This window comes from Erinaceus europaeus, chromosome 13 (genome assembly GCF_950295315.1).
Source record: "Erinaceus europaeus chromosome 13, mEriEur2.1, whole genome shotgun sequence".
In the NCBI taxonomy this organism is placed as follows: Eukaryota; Metazoa; Chordata; class Mammalia; order Eulipotyphla; family Erinaceidae; genus Erinaceus; species Erinaceus europaeus.
Genome location: NC_080174.1, coordinates 96,752,383 through 96,779,249, shown reverse-complemented (window position 1 = coordinate 96,779,249; position 26,867 = coordinate 96,752,383). Strand labels below are relative to the sequence as shown.

The 26,867-nt window shown below is 42.6% G+C and overlaps 2 protein-coding genes and 1 long non-coding RNA gene across 4 annotated transcripts in view; 2 read left to right on the top strand and 1 right to left on the bottom strand.

The window, feature by feature from the left end:
* The window catches only part of LOC132542441 (uncharacterized), a 242,382-nt gene that overhangs the window by 1,113 nt on the left and 214,402 nt on the right, over positions 1-26,867 (top strand). The gene's annotated exons all lie outside the window — the stretch shown is intronic.
* LOC107523087 (zinc finger protein 709-like) overlaps positions 1-26,867 on the bottom strand; it is a 424,510-nt gene that overhangs the window by 228,739 nt on the left and 168,904 nt on the right. The window lies entirely within an intron of this gene.
* LOC107523088 (zinc finger protein 14-like) overlaps positions 12,213-26,867 on the top strand; it is a 51,436-nt gene continuing 36,781 nt past the window's right edge. The window contains exon 1 of one of the 2 annotated variants that reach the window (XM_060205004.1): positions 12,213-12,279. In XM_060205004.1, the coding sequence (XP_060060987.1) occupies positions 12,256-12,279 (24 nt within the window). In that variant the 5' untranslated portion in view covers positions 12,213-12,255. The remainder of the gene's footprint in view (positions 12,280-26,867) is intronic. The other variant, XM_060205006.1, reaches the window with a different exon arrangement.

Here is a 26,867-nt window from a genome sequence, read left to right as displayed (position 1 = left end):
CAAGGAGAAAGCTTTGCAAGTGGTGAAGCAGGGCTGCAGGTGTCTCTGCCTCTTTCCCTCCCTATCTCTCCTTCCCTCTTGATTTCTGGCTGTCTCTGTTCAATAAATAAATGAAGATAATTTCAGTCTCGTGTTGTAACATAAGCGCTCAACCAGGTGCGCCATCACCCGGCCCCCCACTCTCAAATTCTCCTTCTCGATCAAAAGTAAATACAAATCAAATCAATACAAAAGCAAACAGCTTAGTTAGCTCTCATTTAGTCACCATGGTGCAGAGCAGCTCACTAATTTATTATCTAGAGCTTCCGGCTCCTTAAAAACCACAAGAAGCCGACCCTGAACCACCAAGCTAGAGAAGCAGCACTGGGCTCCAGGGCAGAGACATCTGTGTTTCCAGGAGCGTCAGCTTAGGCCAGCCGCACGGGCTGCTGGGACTTGTAGTTCGCACTGCTCTTCTCCCACGCCTGACGGCGAGGAGGCGGACTACAGTTCCCGTCAGGCCAAGCGGCGCCAGCGGGGTCCTGCACACGCGGGGCTGGTCGGCCGGTTCGCGTTTCTGTAGCTGCAAGTCGGGCGGTGCAGTCAGTAGCGAGGCAGCGTCAGGTCAGTCGCAGCTGGTAGGTGTCCGGTGGCAGCGGGAGCCAAGTGAGGTCTCGGGGTGACCCGGCCTTAAAGACCGGGGGCTTTTCGTGTCTCAGGGAGGTGCGCCAGCCTCGCCTCTGGCCATTCTGCGCCGCCTCCCTGCTGGTCTGCGTCCCGCTTTCCCTCGCCCCGCTTTGGGGCCCGCGGAGCTGCGGGGAGGTGCGGGGCCCGCGGGGGCGCGGCGTGAGCCGCTGGGGCTGGCGCAGGGCGTCCCGGGCAGGCTCCGGCCGGGCTCCGGCCGGGCTCCGGCGGGCGACCGTGGCCGCGGACCCGCGGCGGGGAGCGGCGCTGAGCGCGGCGGCCTCTGGCCTTCTCTGCAGTTCCGAGTGCGCGCGGCGCCTTCGCGGTTGTGCGGCTGCAGGTGGCCGCCAGCTGCGTGTCTGCGGCCGGGCGGGACTGGCCTGCTGGAGCTGGTCGCGCTGCAGGATCCTGTGCAGCGACTGTGCGTCCGCCTCACGTGCTGCCGTGCCGCCTGTCTGGGCCAGGCTTAGGCATTGGATTTGCTCGATCGCTATTATTGTTATTATTTTAATGCTTATTTACTTATTCCCTTTGCTGCCCTTGTTGTTATATTGTTATAGTTGCTATTGTTGTTGATGATGTCGTCATTGTTGGATAGGACAGAGAAATGGAGAAAGGAGGGGAAGACAGTGATGGAGAGAAAGACAGACACCTGCAGACCTGCTTCACTGCCTGTGAAGCGACTTCCCTGGAGGTGGGGAGCCGGGGGCTCGAACCGGGATCCTTATGCAGGTACTTGGGCTTTGTGCCACGTGTGCTTAACCCACTGCGCTACCACCCGAATCCCGAATTTTAACTATTTTTTAAATTTCTTGGGGTACTACTTTTTAAATTATTGGGGTACTAATGGTTTACAGTCGACAGTAAGATACAATAGTTTGTACATATGTAACATGCTCAGTTTTCCACATAGCAGTTTGACCCCCACTAAGTCCTCCTCTGCCTCATGTTCCAGGACTGGGGCGCTGCCCTCCACCCCAGAGTCTTTTCCTTTGCTGCAAGACACCAATGAATTTTAACTATTGATCCAGCCCACTGTGTGCAAATACTTACCATCTCAACATGTCGTCAGTTTGAAACACAAGGTTGATTTCATAGCTTTAGACATTGAAAAAAATACCAGGTATAATTGTTAGTCTGGCATTTGGTTGACACTTCAGGCAGAAGTATTTGAGCTGATGAGGTTCCGAGAACTCGGCAGCCACTGCAGTTAGTGACTGTTGTGTCAAGACAGCACAGAGGCGCTAACACGCTGCTGGCGGATTCACGTGGTCACAGAGATGTGGTCGTTGCCATGACCCATCTCCCAGACTGTTTCATTCTTAGAAAAGTCAGCTGTGTGCTCTGTCCTCTCAACTTGCTTTTAGTCCTTTCATAGCTTTGGACACTTTGAACTGTCTCTGGATGGTTTCTTCTGATTAATTTTTCCAGAATTACCCCCCCATCAGATATGGTCATATTCCCAGACTTACTGTTCATGTGAACATGGCCCTGTTCTGTGCAACTTTTTTCTTTCTTTCTTTCATTCTTTCTTTCTCTCTCTTTCTTTCTTTCTTTCTTTCTTTCTTTCTTTCTTTCTTTCTTTCTTTCTTTTTTTCTTTATCTTGCTTGCTTGCCTGCCTTTTTATTACCAGAGCACTGCTCAGCTCTGGCTTATGGTGGTGTAGGGATTGAACCTGGGACTTCAGAGCCTCAAGCATGAGAGTCTCTTGGCATAACCGTTATTCTATCTACCACCACCCTTCTGTGCAACTGTCTATGAATTTTTACAAGCTGCTTTGAAAACACGCACAAAGAATTAGAATTATTTCTCAGACATTTTACTCTTGTTTAATACTTGTACTAAATGTGGGAGGTCTGCACAGATTTAGAAATATTCTATAAGAAGTTTTAGCTGGGGCAAGGGGGTGGGCACCGGGTTAAAATATTCCTATTATGGGCGGAGGGTAGATAGCATAATGGTTACGTGAACAGACTCTCATGCCTGAGGCTTCAATACCCAGGTTCAATCCCCCGCACCACCATAAGTCTGAGCTGAACAGTGCTCTGGTTTAAAAAAAAAAAAATTCCTATTAGAAGTGTTAGCTGGGGGGCAGGCACCCGGGTTAAAATTTTCCTATTAGAAGTGTTAGCTGGGGGAGTTGGGCGGTATAGCAGCGGGATAAGCGCAGGTGATGAAAAGCACAAGGACCAGCATAAGGATCCAGGTTCGAGCCCCTGGCTCCCACCTGCAGGGGAGTCGTTTCACAGCTGGTGAAGCAGGTTTGTAGGTGTCTGTCCTTCCCCTTCTCTGTCTTCCCCTCCTCTCTCCATTACTCTCTGTCCTGTCTAACAATTATGACATCAGTAACAACAACAATAATTACAACAATAAAAAACAAGGGAAAATAAATAAATATAATTTTTTTTTTTTTAAAAAAAGTGTTATCTGGGAGGGGGGAAGGCATCTGGATTAAATTTTTCCTAATAGAAGTGTTAGCTGGGGGCAGGCACTCCCAATTAAAATATTCCTATTAGAAGTGTTAGGGGGTGGGTAGGCACCCCCGGTTAAAATATCTTAAACAAGTGTGCCACCACTTGACCCCCTAGCCTTCTTTTTCTCTCTACCCAGCATTCGATGTAGGATGAACAATTCTTTTTTTTTTTTTTTTTTTTTTTTTTCCTCCTCCAGGGTTATTGCTGGGCTCAGTGCCTGCACCATGAATCCACCGCTCCTGGAGGCCATTTTTTTTTTGCCCCCTATTGTTGCCCTTGTTGTAGCTTCGTTGTGGTTATTATTATTGCCCTTGTTGACGCATTTCGTTGTTGGATAGGACAGAGAGAAATGGAGAGAGGAGGGGAAGACAGAGAAGGGGAGAGAAAGATAGACACCTGCAGACCTGCTTCACTGCCTGTGAAGCGACTCCCCTGCAGATGGGGAGCCGGGGGCTCGAACCGGGATCCTTACGAGGTCCCTGCGCTTTGCGCCACATGCGCTTAACCCACTGCGCCACCACCCGACCCCCGGATGAACAATTCTTATGTTGATTAGTGGCATAGAACTGTTGAAAATGTTTTAATTTTTGCAGATAAAAGTAATGACAGTCCATTATTCCTATTGAGAAAGATGTCTGTCCTGGGATATCAGAGACCTAACAAAATTCTGCTTAGTTTCCCTGTGTGATTACCACAAACTTTGTCCAAGAATATTATATAATTCAGTAAATCTACAAAATGGTAATAAACCAGAATTACTCATTTTTGTTTTTTAAAAAGTGTAATTTTATTGTTATACAGGTATCTGACAGGGATTGTGAGCAATTTTTAATTGCCCTGTGACTAAACATTTTCTTGGTTAAAGAGACTATAAATGTCTTTCTGCACATTTACTGTGGTTGTTGATGTTACTCTACTGAGTTGTGTGAGTATATATTTTGCTGATTAGCACTTTGATGTATAGCATGTAAATATGTTTTCTTATTTTTTTTTTTTACTGCATCTCATTTTCTTGCTGATAGGTCTTGTCATTATACCAAATATTTTCAGTTTGTTATAGTCTCAGTGGTTCATTTTTCCATTTTTTTTTCTTTTTTTATTTAAGAAAGGATTAATTAACAAAACCATAGGTTAGGAGGGGTACAATTCCACACAATTCCCACCACCCAATCTCCATATCCCACCCTCTCCCCTGATAGCTTTCCCATTATCTATCCCTCTGGGAGCATGGACCCAGGGTCATTGTGGGTTGCAGAAGGTAGAAGGTCTGGCTTCTGTAATTGCTTCCCCGCTGAACATGGGCGTTGACTGGTCGGTCCATACTCCTAGTCTGCCTCTCTCTTTCCCTTCTTCTTCTTCTAGCGTTTGCCCTTCTTCCGTAGCCAGTCAACAGCATCAGGTTGAGCCTGATGTAAAGTTTCGAGACCTCCTTTGAATCTGGAGAGGTGGCAGTCGTTGACTCTGTGGGTCATAGTCTGTCTGTAGCCGCAGGGGCAGTTCGGGTCATCTCTGGCTCCCCAGCGATGGAACATAGCGGCGCACCGGCCATGGCCTGTTCGATAGCGATTGAGGAGGGCCCGATCATAACGTGCTAGGTCAAAGCCGGGTTGATGCTTGCAGGGGTCTGTGATGAGGTGTTTGTTCTTTACCTCAGCTGACTGCCAGCTCTGTTTCCAAGAGACTGGAACAGAGAAGTTCAGTGTAGGCATAGGGGACCAGATTGGGTGATGAGACGTCAAGTGTTGGACAGGGTGGGCGAAGATATCCGCGTATATTGGCAGGTCCGGTCGAGCATAGAAGTGGGAAATGAACTTAGATGATGCCGCATCCCGACGAATATCTGGCGGGGCGATGTTGCTAACTGGCAGCCATGGAACCAGGGTGGAACGGATGGTTCCAGAAATTATCCTCATAGAGGAATATAATTTGGAATCGACCAAGTGGACATGGGGGCTACGGAACCATCCTGGGGCACAGTATTCTGCAGTGGAATAGCATAATGCCAGAGATGATGATCGTAGTGTGGAAGCGCTCGCGCCCCATGAGGAGCTGGCCAGTCTTGCAATGATGTGATTCCTCGCGCCCACCTTTGCTGCAGTTTTTATGAGATGTTTGTGGAATGACAGAGTGCGATCGAGAGTAATGCCAAGATAGACTGGCTGGGCTTCATGCCGGATTCTCGTATCGCCAAGCTGCACATTAAGCTCACGCGAGGCCGAGGCATGGTGTAGATGGAAAACAGATGATTTTAGCAATGCTAGGAATTAGTCACCATTTTTTACAGTAATCAGATATCAGAGACATGTCTTTCGTGAGTGTTTCCTCGAGGATGTCGAACTTTGATGCCTGAGTTGCACAGCAGATGTCATCGGCGTAGATGAACTTCCTTGAAGAAGTTTCTGTTGATCTCACAGCAGCCTATGACACGATCTGGCACCGTGGTCTCCTGGTCAAGATCTCAAGATGCCTGCCTCCATGGGTGGCCAACACTATATCGTTTCTTCTCCAAAACAGAAGATTCCGGGTACATCTGGGTGACAAGTCTAGCAGATGGAGACTTGTCTCAAGTGGCCTTCCCCGGGGCTCTGTTCTGGCTCCTACGCTATTTAATATTTACCTCTCTTTCCCTAGTAGGGTGGGTCTCTGGGGAAGCGGAGCTCCAGGACACATTGGTGGGGTCTTCAGTCTAGGGAAGCCTGGCCAGCATCCTGATGACATCTGGAACCTGGTGACTGAAAAGAGAGTTAACATACAAAGCCAAACAAATTGTTGAGCAATCATGGACCCAAAGCTTGGAATAGTGGAGAGGAAGTGTTAGGGGGGTACTCACTGCAAACTCTAGTGTACTTCTGCTTTCAGGTATATATTTTGCAGTAGTTTATGGATATGTGTGAACATATGCTCTCTCTCACAGAAACTGGTGTTTATCTAGGTTTTGGGACTTTGTTAGAAAGTGAACCACCTGAGATGGAATTAGAGTATACTATGAAAGGAAAGGTCTCACCCGAGTAATGAAGCTGAAGGGTTATCATTCCACATGTGAAATCTCTGGACACAGTCTGAAGTGAAGCATGTTGAGGTGGCAATCGTTGTGTTGGTTAGGTTGTGATCGGCAGATGCAATATTATTTGATATGGATTGGGAGAGGCATACGGGAAAGTGGGCCCTATCCAATGGTTCCAGGACTGGGGGAAATAGAGGCTGTATAGTGGAGATGTGAGGTTCCTGCTGTCTTAGGGTTCAAAAAGACAATGGATAGTTAATATTATCATCACATTATTTGGTAATTGGGTTAACTTTGAAAAGTCCTTTTGTTAGGGTTTGCTGTACAGTACCCAGTATCTTGTATATAGCTGTGCTATTGGTTGCTTCTGATCTACTTGGTCTAGGTTTTTGAGAGAGTCTGCATATCAATTACACAGCCTATATATTAAAAAGATTCAGTTTGTGTTTTAAAAAACTTCGAGACATACAATTAATTTTTCCCCTCTCATATTAATTAACTAGTGATTTATATGACTACATTTTACTAGGAGTGTACATAAATACCGTTCCCATCACCAAAAGACTGTGACCCATCCCTCCCACCCACTCCCACCCCCGACTGTCCCAGGAAGCTGCATGTCTACCACTCACCACAGGGTTTTTACTTTGGTGCCCTACTTACAGTTTGGTCAGGTCCTGCTTTTAGTTTCCCTTTCAGATCTTCTTCCTCAACTTCTGTTGATGAGTGGAATCATCCCATACTCATCTTTATCTTTCTGACTTAGCTCACTTAACATAATTCCTTCTAGCTCTGTCCAAGATGGGTCAGAGAAGGTGGGTTCATTGTTCTTGATAGCTGCATAGTATTCCATTGTGTGTATATACCACAGCTTTCTCAGCCACTCATCTGTTGTTGGGTACCTGGGTTGCTTCCAGGTTTTAGCTATTATGAATTGTGCTGCTATGAACATAGGAGTACACACCTCTTTTTGGTTGGGTGTTATGGAGTCCTTGGGGTATAACCCCAGGAGAGGAATTACTGGATCATATGGAAGGTCCATGTCTAGCCTTCTGAGAGTTTTCCAGACTGCTCTCCACAGAGGGAGGCTATACCAATTTACATTCCCACCAGCAATGTAAAAGGGTTCCTCTGTCCCCACAACCTCTCCAGCATTTATTGATGCTGTCCTTTTTGATGTATGCCATTCTTACAGGAGTGAGGTGGTGTTGTTAAATTCGGAAGGCTCTTGCCGGGCCAGCTAGCTTCACGGGCGGGTAACAGAGACGCGGAGACAACGGCTGGGCAGGGAAGCTGTATTTCTTTATTCAGGAACAACGATTCGTAAACTAAGACAAACTAATCACCAAACAGAACTCTGCTGTCTCTTTGCGGCGGCGCAAGCACTCTTCCTTTTTTGTAACTCGGGAACTCTCGAACTCAGGAACTCAGGAACTCTCGGACTCAGGAACCCTCTCTTACTCTGGAACTCAGGAACCCAGGAACTCTGTCTCTCTGGCACTCTCTCTTACTCTGGAACCCTGAAACTCTCGAACTCCGGAACTCAGGAACTCTGTCACTCTCGGACTCAGGAACCCTCTCTCGGGGTTCCTTGGGGCGGGGCCAAGCAGGCCCGCAAAATTAACAGGACTCATCCAATTCTCTTGGTGGGGGAGGGCTAGAACAAACCAATGTAAAGCATACGACAAGGTGGTATCTTAGTGTTGTCTTAATTTGCATTTCTCTGACAATCAGTGACCTAGAGCAGTTTTTCATATGTTTGTTAGCCTTTTGGATCTCCTCTGTGGTGAATGTTTTGTTCATATCCTCTGCCCATTTTTGGATGGGGTCATTTGCTTTTTTGGTACTAAGTTTATTTTGATGATTAGTTTCTTGTCTGATGTATGGCATGTGAAGATCTTCTCCCATTCTGTGAGGGGTCTCTTTGTTTGTTTAATAGTTTCTTTGGATGTGCAGAAGCTTTTCAATTTGATGTAGTCCCATTGGTTTGTTTCTGCTTTAGTCTTCCTTGCAATTGGGTTTGATTCATCAAAGATGTCCTTGAGGTGTAGGTGGGATCCATTTATTTTTTTATCATTGATGTTGAGCTCAGGTCTCTGAAGACATTTCCAAATCAGATATTATGTACTGTACTGAGGATGACTTCTATAGATTTTTTGGTTACTGGTCTGACAGCCAAGTGCTTATGTATTTTGAGTTGTCCCATGGTGTCATGTGATGGTTTTGATTGGTTTTTATATGCATGCGGTGACTGACTCATTTTCCCAAATGTCATTTTAATAGAGACTTCACCTATTTATTTTCAGCATCATTTTCTTGCTTTAAACATGTTCTTAGTGTTTTTGATGCAGACTACATAGCATGTAAATGCCACTTTTAAAATGGCCATTCAGTTATGATAATTATTAACAATCCACCAGTAACCACCTTTCTTTTTTTTTGCTTTATGTCTTTATTTTCATAGAATTAATACTTTTGAAGATTGTTTCTTGGAAAAGTTTTGTTGCAAATGTATTGGGAATCAGGTAGTAGCACTGTGAGTTAAGTGCAGGTGGTACGATGCAGGTACCGGCCGCTGGCTCCCCACCTGCAGGGGAGTCGCTTCACTGGCAGTGAAATAGGTATGCAGGTGTCTGTCTTTCTCTCACCCTCTCTACCTTCCCCTCCTCTCTCCATTTCTCTCTGTCCTATCCAACTACAATATAATAACTACAACAATGAAACAACGGGCAACAAAAGGGGATAAATAAATATAAAAAATTAAAAAGATATGATTCAAATGTGTTATAGTGGTAAGGTAATTAAATAGTGACTAGGTATGGAAAAGAAAACCATGTGTCCTTTTTTAAAAAAAAAAACTTTTAAATTTATTAATGAAAGGGATAGGAGGGGAAGAGAAAGAACCAGATACCACTCTGGTAGATGTTCTGCCAGGGATTGAACTCAGGACCTTATGCTTGAGAGTCCAACACTTCATCCACTGCGCCACTCCTGGACCTCATAAACCACGTATCATCTTGATTTTAGCCATTTTCCTTGTTGAGATATATTTTCACCACTATTGCTAATGGTATGAATAATTTCTGGGTACATTTATTTCCACTGTCCACCTCTAACTTGTATCACAGCCATATTTGCAAAAGGAGTTCAGGATCTAAAAGTTGACATTTTTCTGCTATGTATCTCAGTCAACTGTCTTACCAGAAAATTGATTGGTCAACTAATTTTGTCAATTAGTCTCAATACGCCTTTGTGAGTGCTCCTATGGTGGCAGAATCATGTTTCCCACTTATTGGGCCACCACCTGACCTCCAAGTTATTTCATTTAAAAATGTTTTTGTTCCTTTTCTCAAGGTTTAACTAAATTCTGAGAGAAAGTGACACCAAAACTCCCCCTCAGTTGTAGAATTAGAAGATACTTGGAAAGTAGCCTGTAATCCTTGGGCCATCAGACCTGAAAGTCTTCTCACTATCTCCAGTACTTCTCATTAAAGGAAAATAAATGTTCATTTCACATGTTACATATGAAAAATAATTTCATACAACACTAATATAGGGAGAAAGATGAACTGAGAGAGAACCCAGAACACAATTTTAGTACATGTTAGAATCAAACAGGGAAGCTTAGGTTCTCAAATTTAATGGTCTACATATTGAGGAGTTTCCCTGTACTGGTCTTATTCATTTAAAAAAAATCCATGTGGTCCAGGAGGTGGCGCAGTGGATAAAATGCTTGACTCTTAAGCATGAAGTCCTGAGTTCAAGCCCCGGCAGCACATGTACCAGAATAATGTCTGGTTCTTTCTCTCTCCTCCTCTCTTCTCATCAATAAATAAATAAAATCTTTAAAAAAAAAAAAAAAACCCAACCTCCAGCTTATTCTAATATTATTTTAACTGGTTTTTTTTTTTTTTTTTTCCCTCCTCCAGGGTTATTGCTGGGCTCGGTGCCTGCACCATGAATCCACCGCTCCTGGAGGCCATTTTATTTCCCCCTTTTGTTGCTCTTGTTGTAGCTTCGTTGTGGTTATTATTATTGCCCTTGTTGACGCAATTCGTTGTTGGATAGGACAGAGAGAAATGGAGAGAGGAGGGGAAGACAGAAGGGGAGAGAAAGACAGACACCTGCAGACCTGCTTCACCCCCTGCAGGTGGGGAGCCGGGGGCTCGAACCGGGATCCTTACGCCGGCCCCTGCGCTTTGTGCCACATGCGCTTAACCCACTGCGCCACTGCCTGACCCCCTTAACTGGTGTTTTTTATTTTTTTAAAAATTTTATATTCTATTTTTTGGATAGAGACCATCAGAAATAGACAGGGAGAGAGGTGATAGAGAGAGAGAGAGACAGAAAGACACCTGCAGCCCTGTTTCACCACTCACAAAGCTTTCTGCCTGCAGGTGGGGTTGGAGGCTCGAGCCTGGGTCCTTGAGGATTGTAACATAGGTGTTCAACCAGGTGTGCCACCACACAACACCTCAGTTTATTCTATTATCAATCCTGGAAATAAGTGAACTAGGAGATAGCTCAGTCCATAGAAATACTTTACAGTGAGTGGTCCGGGAGGTGGCACAGTGGATAAAGCATTAGACTCTCAAGCAGGAGGTTCTGAGTTCGGTCACACATATTAGAGTGATATCTGGTTCTCTCACTCTCTCTCTATCCTCATTTCTCATAAATAAATAAAATCTTTAAAAAAAATAGAAATAATTTACAGTGAGTAAGTACTTAAGGTCACAATTCCCTACCACCTCATGGGTTGTGTTGTACAGAAAGAAGAAATGTTACAGATGATTATGTGGTTCTGTAGTGTCTCCTATTTTCTCAGTCTCCATATTTCTCTCTGCCTCTCTCCCCCTCTATCTAAAAGAGAAATATACTTTGTCATTTCCTTCAGGTGTTGTAAACTTCAGGCTGTGTTTACAGCAAGCAGTGCTCTCCTCACTCCAGTCCTGGCAGGCTGTAAATGACTCACTGCATTGTATAAGAAAGTGGATTTGGGGAGACAACATCCTACTCATGCAAAAGGCTTTTATGCTTGAGGCTCTAAGGTCCTAAATTCAATCCCCAGCACCATCATAAACTAGAGTTGAGCATTATTCTTTATATCCCTTATCTATATTTCATTAAAAATTTTAAAAAAGCTAATAAAAGGGTCCACAAACAGCAAAGTAGCTCACTCAGATAGTTTTAACTCTTAGCATGTAGTGTACAGTGTTCATTTGAGACAGAGCCCCACCACACGACAGGCAGCTTCAGTGTTAGGGTATCTTTCTGTCTTTTTCTTTCTGAAAAATATAAAGGAATAAAATTTCAGTGATGAAAGCATGGAAGGTAAAAATAAATTAATTTGTTCACTGGAGGATCTCCCAGACTTAAATCTGTTCTGCTTGAGCCTGTTTATCCAGCCTCCCAAGTGGAGTTAACTCCCTCCCCCTCTTAAGGGACATAAGACCCTGTCACTGTCACAGACTTTCCACAAGGGTTCCCTCCTCCCCATAGCATCTTTTTGTATTTTTAAATAAATATTAAAAAAAAATTTTTTTAATATTTATTTTATTTATTCCCTTTTGTTGCCCTTGTTGTTTCATTGTTGTAGTTATTGTTGTTGTCGTTGTTGGATAGGACAGAGAGAAATGGAGAGAGGAGGGGAAGACAGAGAGGAGAAGAGAAAGACAGACACCTGCAGACCTGCTTCACCGCCTGTGAAGTGACTCCCCTGCAGGTGGGGAGCCGGGGCTCGAACCGGGATCCTTATACCAGTCGTTGTGCTTTCCGCCACCTGCGCTTAACCCGCTGCGCTACAGCCCAACTCCCTTAAATAAATATTTTACTTACTATTATAGAGTGAAATTGAGGATATAGATTACTGGATAACGGTTTTCTCTTGTCCTCTTCTTTTTTCTACCACCATAGTTATTTCTTGAGCTCAGTGTCAGAACTTCGAATTCAGTGCTCCAGAAAGCCATTTTTTTCTTTCCATTTTATTTGATAGGACAGAAAGAAATGGAGAGTGGAACAGAGGTAGAGAGAGAGCCACCTGCAGACCTGTTTCACTGCTCATGAAGTGTCCCCCACTCAGGAGGGTAGCCGGCCTCAAACCCAGGTCCTGTGTCATGGTGATGTGTACACTTAACCAGGTGCACCACTGCTCTGCACCTGATAATACTTATTTTATTAGTATAACATTCTTGCATTTTTTTTTATTAATTTTATTTTTGAGAGAGGAGAGAGAGAGAAACACCAGAGCACTGCTCAGCTCAGGCTTATGGTGGTGCGGGGGATTGAACCTGGGACTTAGGAGCCTCAGGCATGAGAACATTCTTGCATTTTTAACATTTTTGGACACTGACACTACAGAGAAGCCTTATGTGCTATGATCACTCTAAATGGTAGAATTTCCATGCTTCCATAATGATGTTAATTTTATAAATTTTATGTGTGGCTAGAGATGTTTCATGTCTTTTTTTTTATATTTATTTTCCTTTTTGTTGCCCTTGTTTTTTATTGTTGAAGCTATTATTGCTGTTGTTGTTGTCATCGCTGTTGGATAGGACAGAGAGAAATTGGGGGGGGGGGACAGAGAAGGAGAGAGAAAGACACCTGCAGACCTGCTTCATCACCTGTGAAGCAACTCCCCTACAGGTGGGGGAGATGTTTCATTTCTAACACACTTAGATAATCATCATTATCTGTTCTTTTCTTATTCCATCTTTTTCTTTCTTTTTTTTTTTTTTAAAGGATTTATTTATTTATTCATGAGAATGATAGGAGAAAAAGAACCAGCCATCACTCTGGTTGGTACATGTGCTTCCGGGGCTCAGTCTCTTGACCTTATGCTTGAGAGTCCAGTTCCTTAGCCACTGAGCCACCTCCTGAACCACTCCATCTTTTTCTCTCTGTCCTATCCAACAACAACAAAAAGAATAATAACAATAAAACAACAAGGGCAACAAAAGAGAATAAATAGTATAAATAAATATATAAATAAATAAAGGCTTTAAAAATTAGAGTTTAAAAATTTTGTGACAGGGTGTTGGGCAGTAGCACAGTGGTTAAGCGTAGGTGGCACAAAGTGCAAGGACCGGCCTAAGGATCCCAGTTCGAGTCTGCAGCTCCCCACCTGCAAGGGAGTCACTTCACAAGCAGTCAAGCAGGTCTGCAGGTGTCTTGTCTCTCTCCCCCCCTCTGTCTTTCCTTCCTCTCTCCATTTCTCTTTGTCCTATCCAACAATGATGACATCAACAACAATAATAACTACAACAAGGGCAACAATAGGGAAAATAAATAATACTAAAAAATTTTAAAAACTTGTGAGCATAGACTGAGAAATGACCCTGCTATTAATGAATTAAATAGGGTAAAGAATTCTGCCAGTGGAGACCAAGGCTATTTTATAAGTGCTGCAGTACTCATTTATTGACACTAGATGGCGCTCTGACACCACGTTACACTCTAACATCACACTCTTAAAATAAGTTATTGAAATGTAATTTAGAAATCTTAATATCCTGACATCAAATTCTTATAATTACAATTATGTATCCCAAATACCTCCTCAGTATAAGACAGGGAGGTGTGCAGGTAAGGAGTTGCAGGTAATGTCACGACAAATAATGTCCTCAGGTTGATGAAGCTGGTCCAGTCAGAGGTCTGGTCTGGATGGGTCCTGGGTCTGGTCCAGATCTGTTGCAGATCTGGTCCGGTTCTGGTCCAAGTAGCTGGTTTCTTTCCTGGGTCTGGTCCAGGAATCTGCAGACACCTCTGTGACTGTGGTGTTGATTGCCATTGGATATGCTGGATGGGGGCTTCTGAACTTACAGACTAGCAGGCAGTTCAAAAGTTGCCATCCATGTCCAAACGTCTGGGGCTTTTGTCCCTGAGCTAGGCTGGGGTGTGGATTAGGTCATTTCCAGCCAGTGATAATTGGGGTCTTCCTGACATGTAGGTCTAACTTTATCAGGCAATACAGATATAGGGCCTGCCCTGCACAGGACTTTATCTTATGCTGGTGTAAGGGGCATTTCAGAGAACTCAGGGGCAGCAGTAGCTTGCCCTGCACAAGACTTTATCTTATGCTGGCTTGCAGGGACATTTCAAAGAACTAAGGGGGCCGCATAGGGCTTGCTCTGCACTGGACTTTATCTTACGCCTGTGCAGGGGCCTTTCAGGGCGTTTATCCTGCATAGGACTTATCTATGCAGGCCTGCAGGACTTGGGGACCAAGGTTCTAAGTTTTATCTTTCACTTTCCTTTGTCACTTAAAACTCAAGAGTATTTTAGCACTTTAATTTTAACAATGTTTCATCACTCAAATAAGCATTTTTAACATTTCAAACTCAAAATAGTATTCTCACACTTGAATATTCACTTTAACTCTAACAAATATTTCTTTTTTTTAAACTTTATTTTTATTTTTGTATGTTTTTTAATATTTATTTTCCCTTTTGTTGCTCTTGTTGTTTTATTGTTGTTGTTATTGATGTCGTTATTGTTAGATAAGACAGAGAAATGGAGAGAGGAGGGGAAGACAAAGAGGGGGCAGAGAAAGATAGGCACCTGCAGACCTGCTTCACCGCCTGTGAAGTGACTCCCCAGCAGGTGGGGAGCCGGAGGCTCGAACCGAGAGTCTTACTCTGGTCCTTGAGCTTCGCACCATGTGTTTAACCCACTGCGCTACCGCCTGACTCCCTCTAACAAATATTTGAACACTCTTAACTGAAACAACTTATCTTAATATTTCCAATGTATTTAAACATTTCACACTCAAAGGAATTCTTTCACAATTAATATTCTCACCTTATTATTTCAAGTACATATATTCAAGTACACACTTCTTATATATCCATAATTTTTCAAGTACACACTTTAGTTTTATTCTAAGGTCACACTCCTTATACATTAATATTATTCTGTTCTAAGTCTAGGCATAAGTCACAACATATTTGTTCAGGAATCCGGGGTCTCAGCCCTTGTGTTGAAGGGTTCGTGTTTTCCTCATCTAGTATATGTAAGGGACACTTACCTGAATGCTTGAATATTCTTGTTCCTGACAAAAACAGACATTCCCAGAGGGATAAAGAATATGGAAGCTTCCAGTGGAGGACACTCTGGTGGACATGGAACTCTGGTGGTGGGAAGCAACGATCTTGTTAATCATTATTTATTTATTTATTTATTTTCCTTGTGTTGCCCTTGTTTTATTGTTGTAGTTTTTATTGTTATTGATGTCATCATTATTGGGTGGGACAGAGAGAAATGGAGAGAGGAAGGGAAGACAGAGAGGGGGAGTGAAAGATAGACACCTGCAGACCTACTTTACCGCTTGTGAAGCAACTCCCCTGCAGGTGGGGAGTCGGGGGCTTGAACCAGGATTCTTACACCGGTCCCTGCATTTTGCACTACATGCTGTGCTACCGCCGACTCCCATTGATCATTATTAAACACTAAGAAAAAAATAAATGGGTAAGTAAGTGAATGAATGACAAAACAAAATTCATTTAATCAAGGGAGTGTTGATTTACAAAACTATTGTGTGCCGAGGGTAGACAACATAATGGTTCTGCAGAGAGATTCTCATTTCTGGGGCTCCAGAGTCCCAGTTTGGGGTCATCACCCCGCGGCCTGAAACCACGCTGAGTCCTCACTGCTTCCCGAGCCCCCCTAACTGCCCCCTTTGAGTCCCTGGATCAGCTGTGATAGACCACAGCTAATTAAAATCTCACCTGTGTTCCATTCATCGCTCCTTTTTATTTTTTCAATTTTTCTCCCATTTTGTTGTTGTTGTTGTTGTTGTGGTCATTATTGTCGTTGTTGCCATTGCTCTCATTGTTGGATAGGATGGAGAGAAGGGAAGACAGAAAGGGGTAGAGAAAGATAGACAACTTGGTTTCTACTTGCAGTTTATAAAAAACATGCGAGGGAAGAATGAAATTCAGGGGACAATTTAGCTAAAGAGCAACGAGATTGAAAGATTTGGGAAGTCATCAGCTCATCCAAATGACAAAAATTAGCACACAGCAAAGTCCCACACTTAGAAAACGTGCAGTGATAAACATTTCTTAGCACACTGCCATGAACAAGGACTCACGTTCAAGCCAGGCTCTCTTTCTGCAGGGGGAAGTTTCTCAAGCAGTGATAATGTGCTAATGATGTTCTTTCCTTCTCTCATCTCCTCTCTCTCTCCTCCTCTCTCTCTCTGCCTTCTAATATCCTCCCTTACCTAGTAAAGTAAATTAAATTTAAAAAGTCTGCAGTTTGCACCAAAGTGAAAGACTGTGGGGTGGGTGAGGGGTAGAATACAGGTCCTGGAAAAGGTTGACAGAGGACCTAGTGGGGGTTGTATTGTTATGTGGAAAACTGAGAAATGTGATGCATGTACAAACTATTGTATTTACTGTCAACTGTAAAACATTAATTCCCCCAATAAAGGGGAAAAAAATTTTTTAAAAGTGCAGTGGAGAGACCATCCAGGATCTGTGTACCCATCACAAAAGTTCTGTTCTCCTTGAAGGAAATATGCTGAGCCTGGACCACCTACTTTCACGGAAATAACTTATCTTGCTGAAACAGACTGAAGGGGACATTCTGAGAATAAGCAGACCCCTCACCCTCACAAGAAGATTTACTCCTGCCTGCACTGAACAGATCCAATCAGAAACATCTCTAAATGGGTCATAAATCCTCTGCCCATGCCAGAAATAGCCAACACACTATATCTATATCTATACATATGTATATAGGTGTTGGATAGTATGCCAGCTCCCCCTGGCTTCTGCTTAACCATATGCCTATATAGGAATAGATTTAATCCCATTCAAAGCTTTGGTCTATTTACATAAATCACTTTTACATTTACATAAAGCACCACACTCCACAGGGTATTGGTGGTTTAGTGGTAGAATTCTCACCTGCTCCACCCCCTCTCCTTGTCACACCCTGATCCTCTCCTTGTCACACTCTGATTTTCACCAGTCACTTTTCGTACCACCCTCTCTAAGTCACATCCTGTTTCCACCCTACTTGGCAAGTGTATATAAAGACAGCATTGTGAGTTTTAGGGTACTTGAGTTTAACTTAGCTCGGCTTAGATTGGGCTGCGTCCTGCATGAATAAAGAGATACTGCCTACAGCTCAACCATGAGTCCCTGGTCGTCTGTTAACCGCCCGTGAAGCCAGCCCGGCGAAAACAACATAGCCCGGCGAAAACAACCTATAGGTATATAATTTTATTTGGATTTATGATTCGATAGAGTCAGAGAAAGTAAGAGGAGGGGAAGATAGAGGGAGAGAGGCAGAAAGACAGCTGCAGCACTGCTTCACCACTAGTGAAGCTTTCTTCCTGCATTTGGGGACAAGGGGCTTGAACCTGGGTCCTTGTGCAGTGTTGATCTGCTTCTAAATTCTGCTTCTAAGACCCCTTCTGTTGCATTGCTTGAGGACATAATCATTGTTTTCATTGGTTTAATCCCCACTGGTTCTATTTTCCTTCTCCCCCACCCCCATCCTACGAACTTCCACTTCCTGACACTTCTGCCTCAGGACATATAAAAAACAGGGCTTTTTTTTTTTTTAATTTATTTCTTTATTGGGGAATTAATGTTTTACATTCAACAGTAAATACAATAGTTTGTACATGCATAACATTCCCCAGTTTCCCATTTAACAATACAACCCCCACTATGTCATTTATCATCCTTCATGGACCTGTGTTCTCCCCACCCACCCACCCCAGAGTCTTTTACTTGGGTGCAATATGCCAATTCCATTTCAGGTTCTACTTGTGTTTTCTTTTCTGATCTTGTTTTTCAACTTCTGCCTGAGAGTGAGATCATCCCATATTCATCCTTTTGTTTCTGACTTATTTCACTCAACATGATTTTTACAAGGTCCATCTAAGATCGGCTGAAAACAGTGAAGTCATCATGTTTTACAGCTGAGTAGTATTCCATTGTGCATATATACCACAACTTGCTCAGCCAGTCATCTGTTGTTGGACACCTGGGTTGCTTCCAGGTTTTGGCTATTACAAATTGTGCTGCCAAGAACATATGTGTACACAGATCTTTCTGGATGGATGTGTTGAGTTCCTTAGGATATATCCCCAGGAGAGGAATTGCAGGGTCATAGGGTAGGTCCATTTCTAGCCTTCTGAGAGTTCTCCAGACTGTTCTCCACAGAGGTTGGACCAATTTACATTCCCACCAACAGTGCAGGAGGATTCCTTTGACCCCACTCCCTCTCCAGCATTTGCTGCTGTTAACTTTTCTGATGTATGACATTCTCACAGGAGTGAAGTGATATCTCATTGTTGTCTTGATTTGCATTTCTCTGACAATCAGAGACTTGGAGAATTTTTTTATGTGTTTCTTGGCCTTTTAGATCTCTTCTCTGCTGAATATTCTGTCCAAGTCCTCCCCCCACTTTTGGATGGGATTATTTGTTGTCTTGTTGTTGAGTCTGACAAGCTCTTTATATATGTTGGTTATTAAACTCTTATCAGATGTATGACATGTAAAGATCTTCTCCCATTCTGTGAGGGGTCTCTTGGTTTGGGTAGTGGTTTATTTTGCTGTGAAGAAGCTTTTTAATTTGATGTAGTCCCATAGGTTTATACTTGCCTTAGTCTTCTTTGTAATTGGATTCGTTTCATTGAAAATGTCTTTAAAATTTATGCTGAAAAGAGTTCCACCAATATTTTCCTCTAAGTATTTGATAGTTTGTGGTCTAACATCCAAGTCCTTGATCCACTTGGAATTTACTTTTGTATTTGGTGAAATACAGTGATTCAGTTTCATTCTTCTGCATGTTTCAACCCATTGTTTCCAACACCATTTGTTGAAGATACTCTGCTTTCCCCATGTAATAGTCTGGGCCCCTTTGTCAAAGATTAGATGTCCATAGGTGTGGGGCCTTATTTCTGGGCTCTCAATTCTATTCCACTGTCAATGTGTCTATTCATGTTCCAGTACCAAGCAGTTTTGATGACAAGGGCCCTATAATACAGTTTGAGATCTGAGAGTGTGATGCCTCCAGTTCTGTTCTTTTTTCTCAAGATTGTTTTGGCAATTCTAGGTCTTTTCTGGTTCCAGATAAACATTTGTAGCATTTTTTCTATTCTCCTAAAAAATGTGCTTGGGAGCTTGATGGGGATAGCATTAAATTTGTAGATGGCTCTGGGTAATGTATTCATTTTGATGATGTTAATTCTACCAAACCATGAACATGGAATATCTTTACACTTCTTTGTGTCTTTTTCAATTTCTTTGAGTAGCGACTCATAATTTTCAGTATACAAGTCTTTCACTTCCTTGGTTAGATTTACTCCTAAATATTTTGTTTTTGTTGCTATAGTAAAAGAAATTGATTTCTGGATTTCAATTTCTTTTAACTTAGTGTTTGCATAGAGGAATGCCAGTGACTTCTGAATGTTAATTTTGTAGCCTGACACCTTACTGTATTGCCTACTGATTTCCAAAAGCTTCTTGCTGGATTCCTTAGGTTTTGCCATGTATACTATCATGTTATCTTCAAATAAGGAGAGTTTGACTTCTTCTCTTCCAATCTATATCCCTTTAATTCCTTGCTCCTGCCTGATAGCTATGGCAAGAACTTCCAACACTATGTTGAATAGTAATGGTGATAGTGGGCAGCCCTGTCTAGTACCTGATCTGAGTGGAAATGTTGCCAGTTTTTCACCATTGAGTATGATGTTGGCTGTAGGTCTGATATATACAGACTCCACTATCTTGAGGAATTTTCCATCTATTCCCATTTTTTGTAGGGTTTTTGATTATAAAGGGATGTTGTATTTTGTCAAAGGCTTTTTCTGCATCTATTGATATGACCATGTGGTTTTGGGTCTTGCTTTTGTTGGTGTGGTGGATCACATTGATTGATTTACGTATATTAAACCAACCTTGCATGCCTGGGATAAACCCCACTTGGTTATGATAAACAATCTTTTTGATATACTGCTGTATCCGGTTGGCTAGAATTTTGTTCAATATTTTCGCATCTATGTTCATCAGAGATATTAGTCTGTAGTTTTCTTTTTTGGTTGTGTCCCTGTCTGCTTTTGGTTTCAGGGTGATGTTGCCTTCATTGAATGTGGCAGGGAGTATTCCAGTGTCTTCAATCTTCTGGAAGACTTTTCAAAGTAGAGGTATTAGTTGTTCTTTGAAGGTTTTGTAGAATTCATTTGTAAAACCATCTGGTCCAGGACTTTTATTTTTGGGGAGATTTTTGATAACTGTTTCAATTTCATTAGCTGTGATGGGCCTGTTCATCTTATCCACTTCCTCTTGACTTAGTTTTGGAAGTTGGTAGGTATCTAGGAAATCGTCCATTTCTTCCAGGTATTCTTAGTTGGTGGCATATAGTTGTTCATAGAAGCCTCGCATGATATGTTGAATTTCTGCAGTGTCTGTTGTGATATCTGCTCTTTCATTTACTATCCAATTTATTTGGGTCTTCTCCCTTTTTTGTTTTTTGAGTCTGGCTAAATGTTTGGCGATTTTTTTTACTCTTTCGAAGAACCGACATTTACTTTCATTGATCTTTTGTATGCTTTTCCTATTCTCAATGTTATTTATTTCTGCCCTAACTTTAGTGATTTCTGTCCTTCTGGTTGCTTTACGGTTCCTTTGTTGTTTTTCTTCTAGGTCTTTAAGGTGTGCAATCAGGCTGTTTATTTGTGCTTCTTCTTGTTTCCTATTGTGTGCTTGCTTGTATAGCTATGAACTTCCCTCTTAGGACTGCTTTAGCTGTGTCCCAAATATTTTGATAACTTGTGTCTTCATTTCATTGAACTCTCGAAACATTTTGATTTCTTCCTTGATTTCCTCTTTGACCCAGAGGTTGTTAAGAAGTGTACTGTTGAGCTTCCACATTTTGGGTATGTTACTAATCTTTTGTTGATTGTTAAGTGTTAGTTTAATTCCACTGTGGTCTGAGAAGATGCTTGGGATGATTTCAATGCTCTTGAATTGGCTGATGCTGTCTTTGTGGCCTAACATATGGTCTATCCTTGAGAATGACCCATGTGGATTTGAGTAAAATGTGTATTCCAGTTTTTTGGGGATGAATGACTCTGAAAATGTCCAATAGTTCTAGTTTATCGATCTCTTCATTTAGCTCCCTTATGTCTTTATTGATTTTCTGCCTGGGTGATCTGTCAAGTTGAGAGAGTGGGGTGTTGAAGTCCCCTACTATGATTGTGTTACTATTAATAATAATGCTGTAGCTCTTTCAGTAGAAGTTTGATGTATTTAGATGGCTTCTCATTGGGTGCATAGATGTTAATAATTGTTAAGTCCTCTTGATTGACTGATTCTCTGAGCATTAAGTAGTGTGCATTCCTATCTTTTTAAATCTTATCTATTTTAAAGTCTATCATGTCAGATATGAGAATAGCTGTTCCTGCCCTTTTTTGTGGGCCATTGGCTTGTATGATAGTTTTCCATCCTTTCACTTTAAGTCTGTGTTTGTCTTGTTGAGTTAGGTGGGTTTCCTGTAGACAGCATATTGTTGGGTTGTGTTATCAAAGATTGAAGATATTTTAATGCCATTCTTGTAGAGTTTTAGAGTGTTTTGATATATGTCCTATTTGTGGTGGTCTGGTTGTTTATAGGAGACCTTTCAGAACTTCTTTCAGGGCAGGCTTGGTGATGGTTGATTCCTTCAACTTTGCTTGTCTGAGAAGGTTTTGATACCTCCATCTAGTCTGAATGACAGTCTAGCAGGCTATAGTATTCTTGGCTGAAAGCCTTTCTCATTGAGCACTCGATAGATATCTTGCCATTCTCTTCTGGCCTGTAGAGTTTGTATGGAGAAGTCTGCTGCTAATCTTATGGGTTTTCCTTTGTAGGTGACTCTTTGTTTTTCTCTTGCAGCCTTCAGGATCCTTTTTTCATCCTTCTTCCTTTCCATTCTAAGTATGATATGTCTTGGTGTCTTTAGGTCTGGGTTAATTCTGTTTGGGACCCTCTGGGCTTCTTGAATCTTTATGTGTTTGATGTTGTCTAGACTAGAGAAATTTTCAGCTATTATGACCTGGAGAATGCTTTCTTCCTCTCCTTCTCTTTCTTCCTCTGGTATGCCAATAATGCATATATTGTTTCTTTTGAAGTCATCCCATAGGACTCTGTTGTTGTTTTCAGCATCTCTTAATCTCTTTTTGAGATTTCTTACTTCTTTTTTAGTTGTCTCTAATTGATCCTCAATCTTGCTAATTCTGTCTTCAGCCTCATTGATTCTATTCTCTCTGCCCTGTACTGTTTTCTGGAGTTCATCTATTTTGTTGCCCTACTCTGATACTGTTTTAGCTTGTTCACTAGTTGCCTTCTTAGCTCAGCGATTTCACCTTTCAGCTCTGTAATAACCATGAGATAATTAGTGTTTTCTTCCATATTCTCATTTGTTGTTCCTGTATTTCTGATTACAATGTTTTCAAGTTCTTTACTCACTCCTGTTATTATTTCCTTAGCTAATGTTTGGATGTTGAACTCGTTATTTTGTGCTTCACCCTCTGGAGGACTTTTAGCTGGATTCTTGTCCTGGTTCGATTCTCCAATATCTTTTCTTGTTGTTTTAACCATTTTATATATTATGTTATGAGTTCCCTTTATCAGTACTTTCAAATTATTGATCACTATTGTCTGGTTTGACTTGTGTCTAAGTAAGTTAATTAGAGGGTTCACAATGGTGGAAGTTAACAGTTGTTTCAGTCTCTGAGTTGGAGCTCAGTGGTTTAAAAGCCTCTTTTTTTTTCTTCCCTGTAGGCTATGGTAGCCTGAGGGCTTTTAAACTATCAATAGGCTTCTTAGCTTAATCACTGACTCCAGATCAAGAGATAAAGCAGGGTGTGGCGGAGATATTACGGTGGTTATGCAAAGAGACTTTCACAGCCCCTCAGCTATGCCACCGAGGTATAGATCTTCTCCTGAGTTTCCCAGTTAGATCTCTGTCCCCTGGTGTCCCTCCCTGTCGCTGCTCCAGATTCTGAGGGTAGTAGCAATGGAGACTCAGAGTTGTACTTGGTGAGTCTCTGGTGAGTCCTCTCCTCCCTTAAGCTGTCCCCTTGTTGGTGGAGCAGACTGGAGGTGGTGTCTCCACTGATAAACTGCTGAACTGTTAGCAGTCACTTAATCTCTCCTTAGGCTCCTCTCTCCTCTCTGTCACCAGCCACACGTGTTTGTACTCACCGGTGATTTATTGGGTTCCTGTTGTCATTCTATTCCTGTCTTGTTTCAGTCCCGGTGGATCTCCTTTGGTATTCCTAGTTGATCCAGAAGAAGAGAGGAGAGGAGAGGAGAGAAATCGATCTGTAAGTCTCTTATTTATTAAATATTTTGTCTGAACACTGATCAGCTCTCGCTGATGGTGGTAGGGGTGATTGAACCTAGGTCTTTGTAGCTTCAGGCATGAAGAGTCTCTTTGCATAACCATTATGTTATCTACCCTCTGCCCTGAACTTCTTTATTTATTTATTCATTAATATATTTATTTGCTTCCAGGGTTATTTCTGGGGCTTTGTGCCTGCAGTAAGAATCCACTGCTCCTGAAGGCCATTTTTCCCATTTTTGTTGCCCTTGTAGTTACTATTGTCATTGTTGTCATTGCTGTTCTTGTTGGATAAGACAGATAGAAATCGAGAGAGGGAGGGAAGACGGGGGAGAAAACAGACAAGACACCTGCAGACTTGCATCGCCTCCTGTGACGTGACTCTCTGCAGGTGGGGAGCTGAGGAATCGAACTGGGATCCTTGCATGTGTCCTTGTGCATTGTGCCACACGCTCTTAACCTGCTGCACTGCCTCCCAGCCCCGCCTCCCCCCAACTGCTTTTTAAGGCAATAACAGTCTAGGTGGAAAAAGAGATAATGGGTTGGTTATGCGAAAAGACTCTTTTCCCTGAGGGTCCAGTATCCCAGGTTTGATCTCCAGCATCACCATAAGCTGGAGTTGAGAAGTTCTCTGGTCTCTGTCTCTGAGTATCTCTCTCTCTTGTTAATGTGAAAGATATTATGACACAGTGCAGGAATCTATGCATACCTGGCCTTCCATCAGGCTTCCTACAGGGTGAGGAAGTAGTTGCCAATGTCCTTGCAGAGTTTTTTCCTAAACTGCACCATAATCCAGCCTCATCTATATTAGTTTGCCAGTAATTTGACAGTGTTTTGCAAAATTATATTATTTCAGGGCTACTCTCACCTTCAAAGTGTTTGTATGAAACAACACACCTACCACCATTGTTCTTGCCACACACAAACACCATTGTTCTCTCAAACTTCAAGTGGCAGCCTGGTTACATTTTTTTGTAAGTTTATTTGATCTGGTCACCTCTATTCTACACCCAACTTGAACCATCTTGTGTTGTCTTCACTGTTCTTACTTCAGCTAGTGCTGTGCTCCAGGTAGTGCAAATAAGGACAAATTCTACAGATGAGGAAGTATAAGGAGAGTTAGTGTTTAAGTGTAAGAACAGTGACTGCAGGCACCTCGTTATGTGCTCACATTGCATCGTTATGTGCTCACATTGCAGTGCACAAGTACCCAGGTTCAAGACCCTGGTCACCACTTGCAGGGGAAAAGCGTCATGAGTTGGTGAAGCAGGGCTGCAAGTGTCTCTCTGTCTCTTTATTTTCTCTTTCCCCTCACAATTGTTCTGTCTCTATCCAATAATAACTAAATAAAAGAATTTCAAAAGTAATTTGAGAAACATGTTCTCCTGACATTCCAATTTATAGGTTCTCTGCCTGTGGGAACCTCAGTGACAGGCTTTCAGATGCTGATCATGTTTTCGGAGTCTGGTCATTTGTCACCATATTCCAGGAAGTCTGCTAAGATAAACAAAATGTCTGCAAGGAAGTTAGACCATTCTAGGTTAGGCTGCCTTGTTGTGCACCACACCACAGCCTCTTCAATACGGAGGTCCAAGAGAAATCATGGAAGGGATGTCCTGGGCAAGCTCATGTTGCTGGGCTGTTGATAACCTGATGATTCTGTCATCACTCACCAAGGTGTCCTGGAGGTCTGGGAATGGGGTCACTAAAGTGCCCCTTATCTGTCCATTTGGCCCATGGCTATCACAGGCCTCTTCTCTATCCTTCCTGGAGATCTTTGTAGACATGGTATGTACAGATGTTTAACCAAAGATCAGACAGGAGCTCATCAACTAGGTCCCTGCTCTGTCTACCAACAGAGGGGTCATGTGTTCGCCATCATCAGCACGTGGGCTTCTTGAATCTTTTTTTTTTTAATATTTATTTTTATTTATTCTCTTTTGTTGCCCTTGTTGTTTTATTGTTGTAGTTATTATTGTTGTTGTCCTTGTTGGATAGGACAGAGAGAAATGGAGAGAGGAGGGGAAGACAGAGAGGAGGAGAGAAAGGTAGACACCTGCAGACCTGCTTCACCGCCTGTGAAGCGACTCCCCTGCAGGTGGGGAGCCGGGGTTCGAACCGGGATCCTTATGCCGATCCTTGTGCTTTGCGCCACCTGCGCTTAACCCGCTGCGCTACAGCCCGACTCCCCGAATCTTTATTTCTTTGATGTTGTCTAGACTAGAGAAGTTTTCACTTATTATGGCCTAAAGAATGCTTCCTTCCTCTCTGTCTCTTCCTCTGCTAAGCCAGTAATGCGTATTGTTTCTTTTGAAGTTATCCCGTAGTCCTCTGTTGTTGTTTTTAGTATCTCTTAATCTCTTTTTGAGATCTCTTCTTTTTTAGTTGTCTGTAATTGTCTTCGATCTTGCTTGTTCTGTCTTCAGCCTCATTGATTCTATTCTCTCTCCCCTCTACTGTTTTCTGGAGATCATCTATTTTGTTACCCTGTTCCGACAGTTTTAGCTTGTTCTACTGGTTGTGTTCTCAGCTCAGCTATTTCAGCTTTCAGCTCTCTAATAACCTTGAGATAATTAGTGTTTTCTTCTAGATTCTCATTTTGTATTTCTGATGACAATTCTTTCAGACTCTTCACTCCTGTGATTATTTCCTTAGCTAGTGTTTGGATGTTGACCTCATTATTTGTGCTTCACCCTTTGGGGGGATTTTAGCTGGACTCTTGTCCTGGTTCATTTCTCCAATATTTCTTCCTGTTGGTTTAACCATCTTATATATTATGAGTTCCCTCTCTCAGTACTTTTCAAATTATTGATCACTCTTGCCTGGATTGACTTGTGTCTAAGTAAGGTAATGAAAGGATTCACAGTTGTGGAAGTTAACAGTTGTTTCAATAGTATTTTAATCCCTGACTTGGAGCTCAGTGGCTTAAAAGCCTCTTTTGTGCTTTTTCTTTCCTGTAGGCTATGAGAGCCTAAGGGCTTTTAAACTGTAAGTAGGCTTCTTAGTTTAGTCACTGATTCCTGACCAAGAGATAAAGCAGAGTGTGGCAGAGATAATCCAGTGGTTATGCAAAGAGACTTTCACAGCCCTACTGCTAGGCCAGGGAGGGTATAGGTCTTATGAGTTTCCTGGTTAGTTCTCTTTCCCCTGGTGTCAGCCCAGGGCCTCCCTACTGCTGCTCCAGATTCTAAGAGCAGTAGCAGTGGAGACTCAGAGTTACACTTGGTGAGTCTCAGTGGGGTCCTCTCCTCCCTTCAGCCATCCCGTTGTTGATGGAACGCACTGGAGGTGGTGTCTCAACTGATGAACTGTCAGACTGTTACCAGCCACTTAATCTTTCCCTAGGCTCCTCTCTGACCACCAGCCACACTTGTTTGCACTCACC